At 36.3% G+C, this 21,350-nt stretch overlaps 1 protein-coding gene across 2 annotated transcripts in view; it reads left to right on the top strand.

Moving 5' to 3' along the window:
* Positions 1-21,350, top strand: part of LOC107685064 (membrane-associated phosphatidylinositol transfer protein 3-like) — a 93,523-nt gene that overhangs the window by 9,291 nt on the left and 62,882 nt on the right. For both annotated transcript variants that reach the window (XM_016481520.1, XM_016481519.1), the window contains exons 2-3: positions 5,350-5,445; positions 18,270-18,374. In XM_016481520.1, coding sequence (XP_016337006.1) covers positions 5,350-5,445; positions 18,270-18,374 — 201 coding nt within the window. The remainder of the gene's footprint in view (positions 1-5,349; positions 5,446-18,269; positions 18,375-21,350) is intronic.

Raw genomic sequence — 21,350 nt, 5'->3', positions numbered from 1 at the left:
GGTTTTTATGCAGCAGTTCAATAAACAAGAAGTTAATATCGACTAAATTACATTTTTGAAACTAAATTGCCAGTTTTTGTTCCACCTAAGAAAATAGTTTTGGACACCACAGCATAATTAACCGTTAAACATCTCCAAGCAACACAGTAGTGGTTTTCATTATTGAATGAATCAGTGCCTTTGAACAAAATTGTTGAGTGAATGATTCCATTACGTTTTTTCAGTTAGAAATGGCCTTATTGTCATGACAAATATGTTTACATTTGTATTACCAAAGATTTTGCAGTGCTTCTGCATGCAATTAAGTGCATAGTGAGAGATGTTGTAGTGGCTTAAAGGCACAATATGTAAGATTTTCGTAATAAAATATTCAAAAACCACTTGCACATTGTTATATATTTCATGCAGTTGTGCACTTACGTTATCCCAAAGGTTCCCAAGGATTTGAAAATCCAGAGAAATTCCAATTTTAAATAATAGTTTGTCCCGGTTCATTGTCGCCTATCAATTACGTAATATTGTGCTATCGTTTCCGCTTGTAGAAACTATGGCAAGACGCGTGGACAAAAATGCTGCTGCAGTTAAACTAAATCCATTACGGCAGTCGTGAATAAAATTAAAATGAAATGAAAAGTGTTGACTGCAGCATTAAATTTAGATCTGCTCAATGTTGCACCATGAATCCTTTTCCGCATTTTTACAGTGTTGCGCGTTATAACCAATCACACACAAGTCTGTTGAGTTTATGAACGCAGCGGCCAATCAGAGGCGTTTAGATGAGTCATCGCTGAAACACCGGAGTTTTGTTCAGTGCGTGTGCTCGCTGAGTGTATTCTCTCATCATAAACAACAAAGTGCAGAGGTACGTATGATGTAAGTAGGAGATTCATTCATCAAACATTGTATAGACAGCTTTACTGATTGTAAGGGGAGTTTTTTGAGTGCTTAAACTCGCGCTAGACTGAAGTCAGGCATACTGTTCTTTGACAATGTAACGTTAAATGTTCTTTGCTCGCTTTCTTTATATAATTTATTCACTGTTTGAATAACTTTGGAAGGTACAGGTAATAAAAAAAAAATGTATTCATTACATCCGTGAACATGATTCGGACATCTCTGGATGGTGAAAACGACATCTCCCATCCCTCCACTCTCCTTCATAGCGTCATCAAGCTTCGCCTTTGTTATTGTTTTGAAAATGTGACCTCTAGTGGCGAAAACTTACATATTGTGCCTTTAAAGGTTGTTGATTCTGAATCCTAACCAGTATCAGTTTGATACATATTCAAACCTCCTTGAATAAGAAATGTTGGGATACAGACACACATTGATATGTTTATAGCACATCCAATTTAATGGCATAGACACTGAAGGTAAAGTATTGTCTTAAAGCAAATGAGACCACAATCATCTTTCCTTAAGAGCTTTCAGCTGAATTTTAGTTTTTAGTCAAACCTCAATTTTGAGTGTTTTTAAAGGAAGACTTCCTTTCAGCATTTGTTCAATTTCCTTTAATCCCCCTGTAGTTGATGTAATTAAACACAAAAGTCCACATGCTATACTGACATTAATGAAGATGGCCAAATTATTTTTTCTTTGGCTTTTATAGTACCAGAAGAAATTATTAGTTTTTTTGTAAATGTATAATTCATAAGGACCATACCAATTTCATAGCTGAAGTACATCCTATGCTCAGCCAGATTTATTGCGTTGCTGTTTTGCTGCAAAAAGAATCACCTGCATGACTTGCCAGGCTGAAGCCAGCCAAACAATGCCACTTGTAATTAAATCCATCTTAGTTCAGTTATGCAGTGGTTTATAATATTACTTTGATTATAGCTTGTGAAACCATGACCACCACTTTTACTGGTTGAAAAACCATTCATGTTTTTCTAATGTGTTCTTCCTTAGCCAAAAAAATGTCAACCTTTCCCTTTTCTCAGCCTTCATTCCAGGTTGAATTATGGATGATGTGATTAGAAATGTGAAAATGGGAATGCTGAATAGACTCAATTAGAGATGCTTTAGTGCAGGAACTGAGGTTATATCCACCCTCCCGTCTCTGAAGACAGACCTCACTGGACTCCCTCATTCAAACTAATCTGCACCTCTTTATCTCCTCCTGTAAATCTATTTACCAAGCTTTAAAAGCATTTCTCAATGCTTAGACTCCATTAATGAAACATTCCCGCCTGCCCTCCTGCGTCCCAAAGGAAAAAGCATTTAATCTCCATTCTCCATCAAATGTTTAAAATAAAATACTGTATGTGTATTTGGCTGCTCTAAATTTGATTACCGTAACTTCTGTAAAACAATTAATTGAGCTGGTAAACCTTTCTTCACTATTTATACTGTTATGATCACTAAGTGGAACTTTTGCTCAGTTACTGCATCTATAATCCCTTTCTCCTTATCTTTCTATGAGATTATCGATTATAAATCATACATATGAAGTGGCTTAATCAATAATTTAAAATGTTACTGCGTTAGATAAGAAAATATCATACCAAGTGGCATTTAAAGAAATATAGCAAAAGGGCACTTTTCAGTTAAAACATATCACAAATTTTGGACTCAAAATTCAAAAACTGCTTAGAAGATGCCACCATCTACTTATGCTACTTATTCATATATCTACTTGTTAATTTTTAAGTGTGGTTGCAGTGTCTAAATACTTTTGGTGCCACTGTATAATGTTAACACTTTCGAACTCTTCATGAAATTCTGTGGTGGCTTATATGGTGACTTATCTCTAGATGTTGTCTGGCAGGGCTTGGGTCCAGACAAAGGCCTCAGGAATGAAAAAGCAGACTTCTGTTGATGCCACTGTCAAATGCGTTGTGATTATAACAGAAAACTTATGGCGCTTCTCCGGCCGATCTGTGATCAGCAGAGTTTACACGTCACGTTTTGGTAACGGTACGGTTCACTTGGAACCCCAACCGAGGTGGTACTAAAAAAAGTACCAGGTACTGTACCCGGTAGAAAACCCCCCAAAAGTGAACCGTACCGAGCCGTACCGTGCCGTACCATGCAGTGGAAAATTGCCATTAGAAGGCTGAGATACTCGTCTCCTTTGGCGCATTAATTGTGCCAACTTTTGACCTGCTGGCTTTGCGGGAGAGATGAAAAGCTCATTAAATCATGCATGGTGATGTGGGCTGCACTGAACCCCAGTAATGGAAGGTGAGGGTCCTTATTGTTTCAACAGAGTGAGCAGGATCATGTGAAGGTCCAGGTACAAGACAGCAGGGTGAAGAGAACTGACAGCTTAGGTGACACTTCTCGAGTAATGCCAACCAAATGGGCAAAATCAATTACTGTGGCACTGCTGATATTGATTCTTCATGATTAATCTCTTGTGCTTGTATTTTTCTTTGCTTGTTTCAGTGCGCTTTGATTTTAAGCCTTATGAATGCAGCAGTGAGCTCACTAAGCCTGGCTGCGTGAATTACTGGATTTACATTACTTATAATGCAAAATGATTTATGCTTTGTGTAAAGAGGCAATTTGCTGAGCTATAAAGCGTCAAAAATCCCCATCGCTATATGTTCACTCACAATGACGCCGATCTATAATTATTAAATCATGGCCCACTTAATATGATTGGAAGAGGATAACTTTAGTTTGACTTACACTGATTTGTAATTTACATTATTGCCGCTATCTGTCATTAGATTAGAAAGTTATTAACTTTAGATTTAAACAGCCCAGGGCTCCAATGATTATTAGAACATGTTGTTCCAAAAGGCCCGGATTATTGTGACTATGCTTCGTGAGCACGTTGATAGCTGGAAATAATTTGGTGAAGAGGATTTTTATGCCATCTGTACTAATGCGTTGTGCAAAGTTGGGTAATATAGACGCTGTCTTAATTGGCTGGGAGAACCATCTTGTGTTGAAGACAGAATATAATTCAGATCTTTGCTGGTTGCTCCTTACTCATCTTAACAGCAACAAAAAGAAGTCAACCCACCAGCCTCACTAACATAACACAGAGTTGACAAGTACTCTGTCTTCAGCCATTGAAGGGATGAATTTGTGTTCATTTGTGTTGTCATAATTTTTCTAGAAAGAGGTTTTGTTTAAAGCTCTTGAAGATAAAGCATGAGATACCTCACAGTGCTTTCAACACCATAATGCTTGTCCATATTAAATTAAAAGTGGCATTAACTGCACAACCAGTCAAACATCAGCACCTACCTATATATATATATATATATGTATGTATGAATGTATGTATGTATATACATAGATACATATATATATATATATATACATAAATGTATTATGTGCTTTTGTCATTTTATTAGTTTTTTTTTATATTTCTATTTATTTTCTATGTAATTTATTTTTATTTCAGTTTTAGTATTAGTAATTTTGTTTAAATACAGAGTTCTGGCATGAAACTCTAGATGGCGCAGTCCGATAGGTCTAGCTCAATCTGACCTGGCGACATCATTGTCACATGGCAGCTGATTGGTTATCTCCTGTATCGGTAGCCAATGAGCTCGCTGCTCAATATTCAAATACCTGGCTTTTGTTTGCTGTAGCAGTTGGCAGCGCACTTCAGAAACCCTCCACATTCCCCAGCCCCACCTGTATAGATCTGCTACAGGGTGATACATGTATGCTATATGGGGGTTCATATGTGTTCTATGTGCAGCAGCAATATTTCTTACATGCTCACAGCAGCATGTTGTGGATGTATTGGCAGTAGCAAATCTCGGTACTTGCTCTGCCGCAGCAGCAGCGTAGCAGATCTATTCTGCCAAGACCAAATACATTAACATTGTCATGTACATTACCATGCCAATCCCTCGGAGAGTTGTCATGACAGAAGTGTGTTTGTGTATGTAAAATGTATAACTATAAATAAATATTAAAAGCTTTATATTTAAATATATGTAAACAAATAAAAAATGAATTGTAGAATGTGTGTGTTAATATGTGTGTAGATATGTGTATGTCTAATTTAATTTTATGACTAATTTCAAGAATTTAAGAATAAACTTTTTGATCAAAAGGTTTTTAAGATCAATAGAAGCAACCTTCTGACAAGTCCTCTTAAGTATGATCTGCACTCTCATTTTGATTTCCTGAATCTCAAATTTTACACTTTGATTTCCACATTAGCCAGTCTTAATTAAAAAAACATGTTTTCAATTAATTCCCAGCCGTTCTATTCCTTTGAACTTTTTCACGTCAGGGTTAGGGTTAGGGTTAGGGTTATTAATATTAAATAACACTGTCATCATGCGTGTCTAATTAGTCACACAATGCTCAGTAATTGCATGCAGCACTTGTGACCCTTGGTTTGATCGTATCTTTTTCATGTTCTCCCCTTAGCGACCCTACGCAAGCAAAGCGCTTCTCACTGGCGCATGCAGAACATCACCCAGGAATCTGTTGACAGCTCAGATGATGAGTTTTTTGATGCCCGAGGTAAGTGTCACTTATTTCCAACCTTTTGTATAACCTGATGGCTTCAGCTCTTCAGCATCTGTGCCCTACTCTCTCTCCCTCTCTGTCTCTTTATATGTCCATCATATGCTGTCTATTACAGGTGCCTCACATCATTATGGATGTATTCCTCTGAAGTAGGCACTAAAAAAGTAAACTTTAAAGTAAGCTGTAAACTTGTGTTAAATAGATTTGTAGGCCTCTTTCACGATGAACGCAAATGCTAAACTGTGGCTTTCTGTTATTTTGAAATGGATTGTTGAGATGTGACCAGGGGTGGGCGATATGACCAAAATCTTATATCACGATATGAGTACATTTATTAGACAGTAACAATATATATCACAATATAGTTATTTTTGCTATAAATAAGGTCTTTATGATATCAAATTTTTTTTTTCATAATTCTTGTCACCAGTGTCAATATCACAAAAAACTAATGCTAGCCTAAATTGAAAAAAAAAACAAGTTCACTGAAGACAAGTAAACAGTCAGCGATTAAAAAAGAATAAAAAACTAATTACAAGCAATAGGACAAAAAAACTGCAGTAGAACAAATAAATAAGAAATGCTACATACTAGGGCTGTGCAATTAATCGAAATTCAGTTTCGATTTCAGCCTCTAACGATTATGAAAATACTGCAACTGTTCAATGCCTAAATCAGCAAAATTAAGAACTTAGCTTAATACTCCCGCACTCTATGAGCATCATCTTCACGTGTGTGCGCCTCTCTCAGACAGCGCGCACATATAGCGAAATGAGTTCACTTGCTGATGCTGATTACATTTCAACAGCTTAAAATCACTTTTTTTTTAAACTGCAATGCTTAAAAACGTGTGCAAATGTTAAGTTTTCTATGTGACCACGTAGCACAGCAATGTCATGTGAGTATGTAACCGTGATAGAGACGATAGTCCAGAATCTCTACCTGTTAATCGTGTCTACCGGTATATCGCCCCCCCTAATGTGACCTGACTGAACAGTGTAGTGTATCCATTAAACTATCATTTACCAAGCCTCGATTTAACGTTACTGTACTTTTGTTTGTAATAAGGTCAAAATAACAAGCATTTACAATCAACATGATGAAAACTGGCAGCCATTTGTGCTTGTCAGCTCATAAGTGTCCCTGCACCAGCGAGCCAATCGAGGCCCATACAATAAATAGCTCAAGATTTGCGTCTTCAGCAAAATGCCACCTTTAAACAAAATCCTCTAAATTGACTGGACAATGATATGACGCGATCAAATAGCAACCAGCGCCAGTGTTGCCAATTTGGGGATTTTGTCGCCAAATTTAGCTACTTTCTCATTGTAGCTGCGACTTTTTTTTATTTTTTGCGACAAGGAGCTATTTTAGCTATATTTAAATAAAACTAGCGAGTTTTTGGAGAATTGCATGTATTCTGACAGCGCTGCACGAACTCGCAGCAGATCTGCTTGTTAACCAGGGTTCAAAGTCCAAAGCGCGAAGAAAATCTGCACTGATACAGTCGTCAGTTGCTCAGTCACATTTTGATGAATTTTTACAAGGCATGGATGTGACAATGTGATGCGTGCAACAAACGTCTTCCCAAATTCTTAATGAGAATCATTTATAAATGTGCTGTTGTCAACAAAAAAAGCACTGAAGACTTCCTGGGGGTTTCCGCCTAAATAAAAGCTCCATCAACATTCATAAATGTTAGCATTGTAATTTTACTGTTGTTCTGTAAAATAAAATAAAAAGTAAGACAATAATAATTATAATAATCATTAAAACAGCTCTGTTAATACATTTATTATAACAATCACACATATAGTGTTCAAATTAAGAACTGTAATATTTTCTAATGTTTTAAAAGAAGTCTCTTCTCAGCAAGGCTGCTTTTAATTGTACAGTAAAAAAATAAATAAATAAAAAATACATGCCTGATTCAAGAAGGGGGTCTGATGGCCAAAAATGATTATTTTACTAACTTGTTAATTTTAAGTTAAATTGTGCTTTGTTGTTATAGTGTCTGCTAGAATGTTAAAAATGTTCAGTGTTAAATATTTTTAAATTGTTGTTTTGTAATTGATTTGTTTTGAAAAGCAAGACAAAACAGTAAAAAGCACATTTTGGCTTTTTAATTTATGCAATGGTGAAAAAAAAAATTGGCAAAATACATGGGAAAAAAAACTCTGTGTTTAGTATTCGGCCTTCGGCCCAGTGTTTAATTTTGTTCGGTTTCGACTTCGGCCAAGAATTTTCATTTCGGTGCATCCCTACGAAAAAGATCATATCGTCTCTTGAGTCGCATCTCCAAATTAGTTACTTTGATTGTTTTGGTGTTCAAAATGAGATTATTCTGCTCTATAATTCATTCACATAGTCTCTAGGAGCTCTTGTGTCTGTCTCCCCCACATTAGTAAAAACTTAAGAGTGGGTTGTAGCAGTGTATAATATAATCAGTAACCTGCATGTTTCCACATCTATCTTTCATGAGACACATTTCTCATTCATTCTTAATGAGCCCCCCGCTTTACCACACAGCACAGAACCTCAATTAAAGTCCAGATGTTACAGTGGGATGGCATGGGGAACATGCCAGATAGTTCCCTAATGTGTTTTTGGCTGGTGTTTATTATTCCTTCGTTAGGATTCGTTTATATATTCCGAGATAGCTACCTTATTAACTGAAGCTCCTTGATGGCTAATGTAAAAATCGTAATTGCACAATGTGCAAAATGCAATGCTATTGCTCTTATACAGTATTTTAGAGTAAAAAATAGGGATGCAACAATACAGTAAGCAAAAAAACTCTTTAATTAAAACTCCTTGCGTGAATCAGTCAGATGGCGGGAGTGGAAAGGGGATCGAGCTGGATTTTGTGTTGTTGTTGATTTGCAGTCTCTTTTTAATGATAGGCCGTACACATTTGTCAATCCTCCCCACTTGCTGGGGAATTAACCCAGCGCTCTGATTGGTTGAACTCTTCTTTTGATTTGAGTACTGCACGTGGACAGAGGCGTCACCAGGTTTTTGCATAGTTTAGAGTGACAAGGGATACAGCTACGGCCGGAAAGGAACAATAAATTAAATTTGCTACCTATTAGATTTTGTTTTATTAACATCTACACCTACCCCAACCTTAAACCTATCCCTTACAATAATGCAAATACAGTAATTGTTGTTGTTCAGCGTGACAAAAATTACGCAATATTGATGTGTGCATGCCCAGTGGCTGTAGCTGTGTAGGCCTTCTAGCCTCAACCAAATCGTACCAGCGTACTTTGAGGTCAAAATATGTACGCATACACAAAATGTGTACAGGTTGGCAGCTCTGCAGCTGTCGAAATAAATGTTTGCATTAGTATTATTCTTGAACGATCATGTGGGAGGGTTTGTTTACTCTAAACCACTGTGCCCACATAGAAAATAACTGCCTGGGTGCATTAAGATGACCACTGACTGAAATGACTTGCCTTAAAGGGACTTTGAATAAATGTATTATACTGTCACAGTGCATTATAGGGAATATGCTGAGAGGATGACCAAGGCTGGAGGCACAGTAAGACCAGCACTAAGTTGTTTGCTAACGACTATGACAGTGACTGCCAAACTTTTCAGAGTATACAATGTGTTCTTGTGTTTCTAAATGTATTTAAATCCTCATTTTGTGTATCAGAAAATAATTAAATATAATTTAGTTATAAATTAAAGCTGCAGTCCGTAACTTTTTTTTGGTTAAAAATAGGGATGTAACGATTCACTCAACTCACGATTCGATTCGATTCACGATTTTGATGTCACGATTCGATTCAATTCACGATTATTATAATTTTTTTTTACAAACTTAGATTTAAGACAAATTATAAATTAAATGTGTCCTTTTGTTATTGCTTGGACAAAATGCTGCACATTTCTTTGTGAAATTGAAATATAATACTATAATAATATACTAATATAGCACTTGCATATTACTGCTCTTTTGTTGGTTTTGATTGCTTCTATTGTCCTCATTTGTAAATCGCTTTGGATAAAAGCGTTTGAATCGTCACATATTTGAATCGATTTTCAACCGGCTCGCAGTTAATCGTTACATCCCTAGTTAAAAATGATCCAAAATCAATATTTGAGCAAGTACATAACCAGCCAGTGTTCAAAACTATCGCCTTACATTAGCCCGATTCACAACGGTTCGCTTATATTTTCTAATTATGTTTTCTAATTTGAGTGGTACGGGTAGGTTTTCGCGGGAAATTCAAGCATGCTGCCCCATCATTACGTCACGTCTGTAAACATAAAGAAGTTGTCCTGGCTACTAGGCTATCGCATGTGAGGATACTGCAGGTGGCGGATCGCACATGTGAATTAAATTAAATTATATTCCAGTTTTAAATGTGCTTCTGATTACAGATAGCCTGGGATTTAGGGCTGCCACTAAGGACTATTTTTATTTTGATTAATTTATCGATTAATCTAAACGATTAATTTCCAACAAAAAAACCAACAACAATTTTACTTACGAATATTTTATTAAACTATATTTTTCTAGTCTACTAATAATACAATTATAATCAAAAAACACTTTTTAAAGGAGTATTTACCAGAAATGTTATTTACCAGAATGACAAATGTAAATGTAAATGTGCAGTATTTCTGGAAAAAAAACAAACAAAAAAACAACCTTTTTAAAAAAAATAAAAAATAAAAATAAACTCAATTAATTGGAGATGCTTTTAATTATTAAAATTTAATGTAACCATTAAAATGAAATCCAGAAAATAATGGAAAACAGAATTTGGTAAAGATAAAACTGTATACAAACCTGATGAAATGGCGCACGTTGCGTTCCCAGATGAACGTTATAATAAACCCAAACTCACAACAACATGCAGAGATGGAGTTTGAGACGCTCCACACATGCAAATGATAACAGTTCCTGTGGATACTGTGAACGAAGCCGTTGTGTGACGCATGTACTTAACCTACACGCATGTAAATAAATAAAGCGCATATACTGTATTAGAACTGCATCGCATATAATTATTTAATTAAATCGTAGCGTTTGTGAATTCACAATTATGCTTAATTATGATTTTTAAGTGAGTTTAATATATCATGCAGCCTTGGAAAACAGTCTAATAATGTGTTTTATGGATTCTTGTCCGTGAAATGCGCCACTTCCGGTATTTTGCCGGTTAGTCGACGCAAGCAAAATGAAGTCGAGGATTTTTAAAAATCGAATAGTCTAATAAAATCGACGAATCGCGATTTACTGGGATTACACAAAATTTGCATTTTAAAGACAACCAGTTCGAAGGGAGCATAGTTTGCTTTTTGGGTTAAAAGAATTTCTTAATATGAAATTCGAATGGTATGACAATTAGAGATTAGACTGCACAGAAATTGAAATCTACACGCTAATACACATTACTCATAGTCACGCAATGCTGATGTTGTTAACTGCTTACGGACTGCAGCTTTAAGGTGATTATTTTCACTTTCTCCTAGTGTGATGGATGAGTCAGTTTGAATTCATTTTTGAAATATTCTACCATTCAAAAGGTTAGAGTCAGTAATTTCTTTTTTAAAGAATCTGTTACTTTTATTCTGTAAGGACAAATTAAATTGATCAAAAGTGGCAGTAAATACATTTAAATGTTACAAAAGATTTCTATTTCAAATAAATGCTTTTCTTATATTTCTCAGAGAAACCTAAAAAAAAAGTCACCGTTTAAACAAAAACATTTAGCAACTGTTTTCAACTTTGATAATAATAAGAAATATTTCATGAGCACCAAATCAGCATATTATAATGACTTCTGAAGGATCATGAGACACTGAAGAACTGGTTATTTTAAATTGTAATATTTAACAATGTTACTGTTTAAAAAAAAAAAATCAAATTAATGTAGCCTTGGTCAACATGAGAGACTCCTTTCAAAAACATTAAATACATCTTACCAACCCCAAACATTTGAATGGTAATGTAGTTATGTGAGATGTGATTTTTGGACCAATGAGAATCCACTCTGGGTTGGGCCATCCACAGTAATTAACTTGAAAAACTGTTTTATAGTCCTTCTGAAATTGAGATTGTTTCTACTCCTAGTAAATGTAGTTTTCTAAAGAATTAAACTTGTCATGATTCAAAGCATTGTAGATAATTGTCTCCACTAAGTGTCATTTGTAGGGGTGTGAATCGTCACTGGTTTCACGGTTCGATTTGATATCACGATGCATCACGATTATATCAAATTTATTTTGTGCGTTTTTATTAAATTATATAAGTAGGCTACTTTTTAAAATAATTACAAATTAATAATAAATTGAAACAATTAAGAACTTAACCAAATAAATATAGCTTCAAAAGATACAAGCAAATATAAAGTAATAAAAGGGGAAAAAGACAATTACAAGTGATAAACAAAAAGTACTTTCAGTATCTGAGTGCTTTAAGTATCCGAAAGTTTACAGACAATCAGTTATGGGTTTTTCTTTTTTCCTCAGCATTATTGCTGTTTGATTATTACTGATGATATCATAGACAGTGGCAGCTTTAATAGGCTGCATTCACACTAATGCACCGATCTATTTCGACAGATGTTTTGTCCTGTTCTGAAAACATAACTGACTGTCAATTTCAACTTCGTATCATAAAAGTATTCGGAGATGCAAGTGCATTTAACTGCAGCCGCGATCAAACTTCAGGACAAACAAACACAAAGCAAATGTGAAAGTCTGTCAGTACGTGAGTTGTGCATCTAATACGTACTGCATTCCAAACGGCATCAATGAAAGCACATCTAAAGTAAAACACTGAAATAACGGTGGGTGGAAGCACACACTGTCAAGCAATGTGCACGTGTCTCGGCGTATATATCCTGTGCAATGAAGCCTGCAACACACGTGCCATATGCGGGAAATAGATTCTGAGCATGTTTTTTTTCCCGCACTAAGCTTGGCTTTTCCAAAATGCATCGATGTAGAATCGTCCACATCGATTGCATCGATTAATTTTCAGCATCCCTAGTCATTTGCAGACTTGAATTGACCTGTGAGAACTCTTTCAGAAATGACAAAAGAAATGTTGTGCACTCTTGAATGTTGTTTTCTAGTGGCTGAGTGTTTGTTTAGCAATCACTTTTGTCATGAAAGCCACAGTCAAGTGTTTTGGCTCAGACTTGGCGTGCGAACTTAATGGCTTTTTGTGTAAGCGACACTGCAAAGGTGTGTTTGTGAAATCACAGAGGTTGTGTGTGTGAATATGTGTCTCTGTGGGTTTGTGTGGATACTCTCTGCGACTGGCTGTTGTTGACTCCTCTTCACTGACCTGTGAGATTGACCCCTGTCAGTCAGTGTGCGTTACAGATGATCAGAGTGCCGAGTGGCAGGGAAATTGAGGCTCATTACGGTTCCAGCTTTGTCAGCCTGCCTTCACCTCCGTGACACATGAGCCCCTTTCACTCATGTCAGACTCTCACTTGCCCTGTCCAAGCCTCTCATATCCACTGGGTTGATCTCCTTCAAGTCACATCCTGGAGTGTCTCTCTGTAGGATGCAACTTAAGAGGTGTGACCAGGGCCTAAGCACCAAATGCAAGTAAAAATCAGCGTTGGTGAGTAAATGTTACTTGCCAGTTGGCCGGTCATTTAAAAAATTTTTTTAATTCTAACAATGCCTGAGAATGCAATATGGTTTAGAATGATTATCAAATTGCAGAGACTGCATTGTAATTGAATAAATGTGATGTGCTGTGCGTTTCAGCATAAAGCGCTATGATCTTTTCATGTGAGCTGCTCATGATAACAGTGTTAACAGATCGGTCAGCAGTAAATGCTGCTCAACACAAACTCAAAAGAGTTTGAGTCGCTTCTAACAAGCATTTGAAAATGCAAATGGCTGCTGACATTTTTTTCCATCAATATGTCCCAACCAACTTTTAATAGTAAGTACTTCAACACTGTGCTGGTTAAGTGTTGTCATGGGGTCTTTAAGGACAAAGCTTTTTTGATTATGAATGTGTGCGTTCAGAATAATTTTTAACTGACATGTTGGCAAATGTCTAAGGAGGTTAATTCCGGTCCATTATTGGAGCGTGTGCATTTGAGTAATGAGATTTGTCAGTGTTTTTAAACAGACCCCATTTGTATAGCCTGGAATAACATCGGACCCTCATTTAAAACTGTACATTTCAGCTGGAGACAGATTGCTGTATGCATTCGCAGCTATTCATTGTGACTCTCTTAATGCTAATTGATTAGCATTACCTACACAGGCTTTGCTTTTTGAGCTGAAGTGTTTTTCTGTTGCATTGATTGTTCTCTGTAGTCGGGTAGCCCTGGGCCCTTTGCACACAAGAATTATCTGCACTGACAAATCAACTAAGAAATTGGCTATTTATAACTTCTAGCAGATTATAAAGCATATTTAAAATCGTGTTACCTTACATTTTAATATAAAGACCCTGTTAAGTGAAAATATCATCTTAGCATCAGGACTTTTTATGATTTTATGACTATCATTAGCCATCTCAGAGTTGACAGCTTGTTTTTTATTTAAATTTAGGCAATTTAATTGGATATATAATTGTTTATTAAGTGTTATATTGTGGCAAATATAGACACATGTCCAAGTTAAAGTTTTTATTCTCATTACAAATCACTGTCACAGCCAATCACATAAGGAAAAGCCATTTCTTCTTAGAATCTGTGTCAGAGTTTTAAACCCCAGTGTTGGGAAGAAGATCAAGACGTGTGATTTTCATAACCAAATATGGGCCTTCATTTGGAAGATTTTCCAGGAAAAGCCTGTTTTACTGAAACTGTGTCAGACAGACAACGCTGTTTTATGTTCTTTGCCTCTTGACAGCCACAGGCATCTACGGTCATATTCTGGTCATGGAAAAAAGTAGTAGTCTGACAAAATATGTGAAAAATTAAGTCTGTGCATAGTAAAGGCTGCTTGTTTTCCTACTTTTAACTTTTAACGAAGCTGGCTATAGGTTTGCATTTTATTTCCATATACAGTGAAAGTGAAATGGGGACTGAGGCTGTCAATTTGCCTAACGTTTCCTGTTGTGTTCCACTGAAAAAGGAAAGTCACATGTATAGGGTTAGATCTCTGCCACAATTCTGCACGCGAAAGATCATATTTTGAGCGCACAAAAGTGCATTTTGCACGCGCGCGATCTGAATTCTGTGGAGAAAATGTTTGTTTCGCAAAGAAAAAAGCATTTTGAGAGCATTAAAATAAATTTTACATTTAAAATAAGTTTTTGGATGTGTGCATACCTTCTCTTTTGCGTGTGCAATGTTTCACTATCTTGCTCCCTTGATGCCCACCCTCAGTACTTCTAAATGCCAACGGCTCGCTTGCTTAACACAACACATCCAAAAACGTATTTTAAATGCAAAATTGATTTTAGTGTGCTCGAAATGCTTTTTTCTTTGCGAAACAAACATTTTCTCCACAGAACTCAGATTGCGTGCATGCAAAATACACTTTTGTGTGCTCAAAATACGATCTTTCGCGTGCAGAATTGTGGCAGAATATAAATTATAAAGGATTAAATACAAGATTAATAGTAGTTATTAAGATTGATGTAGTTTGGAATTGGTAAAATGTGCTCGGAAAAAAATATAATCAGAATATCAACTTGCATAATAATTATGCATGCACTGTATTTTGCTGTCATCAGCAATGCAAGGAATGTTGTGATTGGTTGTCAAGGCAGCTAATCAGAATTTAGCAGCCTCGTCTCTGATTGGCTGGAATTATGGCATATTGTAACGCTGGGTTGTGTTGAGCAAGCGAGCCGTCTGCATTTAGAGAGCACTGAGGGCGAGGTGAGCAAGCTAGTGAAACGTTGCACGTGCAAAAGAAAAGGTCTGCACAAATCCAAAAACTTATTTGAAATGCAAAATTGTAATCTTGTATTTAATCACTTATAACCTATATATTATTGTTAATGAAGTCTGGAATTATATTGATTATATTGGAATTATATTATATTATATTATATTATATTAATTATATTATATGCAGTCAACATGCATCTTTTCTTCTCCACATGTTTTTGACTGACTCTGCTGACCACTGAGCATTTTGCTGTCCAATGGTTATGCATTAACTTTGCAATTTCTAGTATTGTATTAGTTTTGAATATTTATCATGGGCATTTAATAATTTTTTACTTTCAGTCTGTTAAATCTCTTTGTTGGCTCATTTTATCTGTAAAAGAAAATCTGCTTAATGATTATGCGTGCAAAAGAAAAGGTCTGCACAAATCCAAAAACTTATTTGAAATGCAAAATTGTTGAAATACTTTCTTCTTTGCGAGACAAACATTTTCTCCACAAAACTCAGTTCGCGTGCGTGCAAAACGCACTTTTGCGCGCTCAAAATATGATCTTTCGCGCACAGAATTGTGGCAGAGATGTAATCCCATACACATGGGTTTGAAACAACTTGATCTTGCTTTGAAAGTACACATAAATGTAATTTACAAGGAAAATATACTCCCTGCAGCCATGTGTTGCAAATTTGGTTCATATATGGAAGATATTTGTATGAGAACTGGAGATAGGAACAGCTGAAATCCACCAGTATTTGACCATCATTCAGCCCACACGGACATGTCCTCTGACTCCTGTCTTTGTCTGTATTTAAGGCTAAAAGAAGAGTTGAAGAATGTTAATGGATAAGCTCCATGAACTCATTACCTGGTCTTTCTAGGATTCTTGAAATTTAGTTTCAGATTCCTTTTAAAGTCTTTTTTTTTTCATCTCTTTTAATAACCTCCATTAAAAATGTTTCCCCACCTTTATGAACTTTGCTTGTCTTTCTTCTTTTACTCCTTTCAATCACTGCTTCATGCTCTTTTTTTGTGAAAGTATTTTGAGTTACTCACTCAGGGATTTTTTGATACTCCTTCATTAGGGATAGCTTAGGATGTTTGTATAGTGTGTGGTCAACTAATTTATGTAGATTTAAAAAAAAAACTTTTTAAATATTTTATAAATGTGCTTTTAAAGGGGTAAATAAAGAGACAACTTCTCAGAGCGTGATTTAGCTTGCTGGCAGTGTTTTGCACTGTTAGACTGTCTGCAGAATAAATTCTCTGAGAAGTTGTTTCTACATTCCCTAAATTCATTCTTTTTAAAGCACTGCTGCTACAGGCATCAAGCTTGTTTAACAAACACTCCACCTTCAGCAATACATTTCAGGACAATTATGGTCAGACTTCAGATCTCCTGCTGTGATCTGCATTCCAGTTGTTATGCATTTTTTTTAGGTCTATGATAGTTTTGTATAATAAAACTTTATTTGCTAAATATCTCTATCAGTTATTCTACTGAAGTGCTCCACATTGTTCTGTGATATTTTTAAATTGTTGATCTGTGTACAACTTCTGATCTGGTTGTCATTTTTCACCATGTTTCGCATCATGAATTGCATTGTGTGTTAAGCTGATGTTTCAAGTTAATACTGTGTGTTTTGACTTTTATATTCTTACTGTACTGAAGCTCAAGCAAGTAATTAAAAAGCTATTTTTATATTTTTTAATTGTAATATTTTTTTTTGTAATTGTATATTAAATGTAATTTAATTATTATATTTCATTATAAATATAACTGTTTTTATTATTTAACTGTTTATCTTTATCCTTTTCTACCGTTTTAATGTTAGATATATAAATCTGAAGATAAACAAAGTCTAATTAAAGTGCTTTTCTAAATAAATATGATTAAATATATTTTTAATATGTTGCTTTGACAGTCCTAAAAATGTTTGTTAGGTCTCTTCATAAAAATCATAAAAATATATAGTTTTGCACATACCTAACTCTCATAGCAACTAGTATTCAATAATTTAATTTACATTACTTTTTTTTTTTCAATTTACAAACATTTTTCATAATAGTGCAGATTACACTGAATATATTAAAATGAAATCTTAGTTTCCTCTCATCCACGCAGTTCTTTCTGAGAGCATGTTCCCACATTTTTACATTGTTCTTTTTCTCCTTTTAACTTTTTGCTGTCTTCCTTTCGCAGTGAGCCTCGATGGCAGACCCTTGTGCGTCAGCAGTTTGTGTGTTTTATTTACTGAAATAGGTGGTTGTCTCTCCTTCAGGAGCCGGGCTGCTGTCATTGCTCTTCTTTGTGCTAAGCACATTTCACACTTCAGAAGATCTGTGTTCTTCCTGCTTTCTCTAAGCGCCGTTCCATTCGACATGACTCAGTAACTGCCAGTATTTGGATTATGATTTAAAACCCTTCCTCTCTCAACTCCGAGCTTCCCTCTCATTGTTTCTGTGAGCGTGTGTGTGTATGTTTGTCTACCCTTGTTTGAGCCAACTCAAAAAACAATTAAACTGACAGTCTAGTAAATGACATGCGACAAACAGCGGGCGATTGGCTCGAGTGGGTGATGCTGATGAGCAGGCCTGACGGAGCCCTGTCACAACCTCTCTTCTATACTGAAATATCAGCCCAGCGAGATCCGACACGGCATTGGGCTTGCAGTTCGCTGTCACACGCTGTGAACCACACAGCCGTGTCCTCCATCAAGCACTCAGGGGCTGTCTCACAAGGACCGGCAGAGTACAATGTCGCTCACTCTGTGTTCATTAGTCGGACATCACTTTATGGCTCTAGCTGTATTTAAAGATAATTCGATGAATCTTAATAGTCTTTGATGTACTGCTGCATTCCATGTGATTTTTTTCTGAGCTAAAATGAGCATAGCATTATCCTGCTAAATTATTGATTGTCTCATCCTCATCATATACTGCTCTCATTGAATGTGTGTTTGTGTGTGATGTCTTTCAGAGGTACTGGAGGGGAAGACGGCCATGCTTTTGGGCATGAGTCAGTGGAACTCTAATGATCTCGTTGAACAGATAGAAACCCTGGGCCGCATCGACCAGACGCAGGGTAAGAGCTCATAAATGGAAATGTTATGCTTTCTCTCATCAGTCGTACTTCCCCATTGAGATATTAAATTTCACGGTTTATGTATATGGTACATGAAGATACTACAAATGTTCTGCAGCGGTAAAAACATTTACATGGACAGTTGAGTGTACCTGAGACTGATGGAATGGGTCTAATGGGCTAGTTCAAAATGAAAAATCAGTCATCATTTATTCTCCCTCATGTCGTTCCAAACCTGTATGATTTTTTTTTCCTTCTGTGGAACAATAAAGATAATACTTTTTGGTCACAGAACTGATTGTTTACCAACATTCTTCAAAAAGTCTTCTTTGGATGTTGTTTGAAACAACATGAGAGTGAGTTGATGTTTTTAATTTTTGGGTGAACTAAGTATTTATTTATTTTATTTGTGGTGGGACATTTGGGTCGAATCAACACTTGTTCAAAAATGGATAAATTATATGATGTTGTGACAAGTTTTTGAAAGTATTTTTAACTTGACACACTTAAAAAGGCATTGTACATGGTGAGAGACATGAAGCAGTGGCTGAAGACATCAGTCTGATACATGTGAACATCAACCCATCAACCTCACCCTGAGTATACTCGAGCAGTCAAAATGACCCAAAAGCACATCTCCAGCTCATATCCTCAAGAACAAAGGAGGCTGTAATCTGAAATGGCATTTTATAAAACATCTCATTGTGTTTTACATTAACCACCCATGTCACAGAAATTGTTCAACCAGCTGCTTCGCCATGAAAACAGAGGAAACAGACGTCAGGCTTCATTAAGCAGCATCATGTCTCAGCTGTCTCCATTGATTTTTCTTACTCTTTGTTCTTATCTGGTCTATTCTTATAATAGTAAGAGTTAGCTAGCATGAGTCATTAGCCAACTAAACATCAGGATTCTTCACTTTCTCGCTGCTTGGAGCTTTTTGAAGTTGCCTTCAGGCTTAGTTTTACATAATGTAGCCATATTTATTAATATCTCATGTTCTTTGTGCAAAGGTCCATACATATGTGAAACTTAAAGAGGCTCTTAGCTTCACGCTAATGCTGCTGAGATGAATTCTGCTCAATGTTCCATGTTTTTCATTTGTTATATTTAGTTTCTGAAAGCTCTGCTAGCATTTGTTCAGTGTAACGTGGAAGGAGGATAGTGTACATTTCTGCAGGGTTTGCTCATGTAGTAGCTGATACGTCCAAATCGAATTTACGTACAAAATATATCTCCCTCATGTGATTTATTGCCTGTGGCATATGCAATTACACAGCAATTACGTATCGATTTACTTTTCCATATTCAGTGATACCAGTGATGTAAATCCACCATATAAAAACCCCTAACACACAACCAGATGTCAATTTCCATAAAAAACACGACATTCCCATATATTGAGTTCCCGAAACTGTTTGTTGTCCTGTGTTCCACATACTTTTGGCACCGTTCATGGAAAATGGCGTTTTACCCCAGACTGTGCATGCTAGTATTGCTCAAGATAATTCACCCTTCGCCTCAATTATTCAGGTGGCCTTTTCTCACATTTTTGTTTTCCTCTTGTGCGAAATATGATTGGTCTTTTGGACGGCACTCAGGGGGATGGAGCCTTTAGCTGATGCGACAGAGCGATAAATGGGCTAAGTGAGAGGCAGGCATTGGCCCCACCAAGCCCCTATAAGCTTAGTTTTCAAGTGTCCTGTGCCACAATGCTTCTTCCTGCAAGATGAAAGCAATGTTAGCTTTAGGCAGTCCCTTTAGTAAAACTGCTCATCATGCATAAATGCTTCTCTCAAGACTTCTCTCAGTGATTAATACTACGACTTAGTCCAAAAGAAATGCACCCATAAAACAGAAAAATTTAATATTAATTCTACATGCAGGTTCAGGTCTGAATGAAATGAGAATAATTTTGTTAATCCTCAAAACTCTGAATATTGCTTCTTGAATAAAAGTTATTCCGGTATAATCTGAATTTGGACAACTTAAAGGCACAATATGTAATTTTCGCCGCTAGAGGGCGCGTATTCAAAATAAACAAATAGACAAAGGCGTAGTTTGATGATGCCGTGACTGAGTGTAGAATCATGGGAGTTGTCGTCTTCATCTCCACAGCTGAAGCAATCCGACGGGACTCGGGCAGAAATCATGTTTATGGATGAACTAATGATTTATTAACGTAGTAGAATGAAGCAGGGTGAGGCTGAAAGCCGTCATAGCGAAACGAGGCCGTTGAACGAGCGTGACACACGGCTCGAAAGCAGCGGCGCTTTTATTATGCCACAGTCGACCACTTCCTTTCCTTCCGGTTGTGCGTATGTGGGGAAAAAAAGCAGCGCTGTTTTATCATACTAGATACATTTGAAAGTTCTGTTATAATGCTACTCTTTGCGGTCGTCACCGGTCTATTAAAACGCACAACATATTAAAGCGTCTTTGGTTTTTCCATGTTTTCTACAAAACAAAACCGGAAATCGAGGGGTTATGACGTCATTGGCAGGTGACACAATGACACTATAGACACGGTCCGTGTCACTAGTTAAAATTGCTTATTTCTCTGGATTTAAACATTCTTCGAAACATTTGGGATAATGTAAGTACACAAGTCAGCAAAATATAAAACACTGTTCTAGTGCTTTTTGGATATTTTAATAAAAAAAATCTTGCATATTGTGCCTTTAAGGATAGTGTTGTTTTGAATAGCCATTACTCCAGTCTTTAGTGTCTCATGATCCTTCAGAAATCATTCTGTTAGTGTAATGTGGGGTTTGGGTTTTGTTTCTTGTTCATGTTTTCATGTCTTTTATGTTGTAGTTTAGTCATGCTCCCTGTTTGTGTCATGCTTCCCTTGCCCTCATGTATTCATGCCATTGGTTCTCTTGTTCATTGTGTCATGTTCTGATTGGTTGTCTTAAGCCCCGTTCACACCAAGAACGATAACTATAAAGATAACGATATTAGCGTCCACACCAG

Source organism: Sinocyclocheilus anshuiensis, unplaced genomic scaffold, assembly GCF_001515605.1.
Source record: "Sinocyclocheilus anshuiensis isolate Anshui unplaced genomic scaffold, SAMN03320099.WGS_v1.1 scaffold914, whole genome shotgun sequence".
NCBI classification, from domain to species: domain Eukaryota; kingdom Metazoa; phylum Chordata; class Actinopteri; order Cypriniformes; family Cyprinidae; genus Sinocyclocheilus; species Sinocyclocheilus anshuiensis.
Note: the sequence above shows the minus strand (reverse complement) of the source record. Positions and strands in the feature narration are given on the sequence as shown.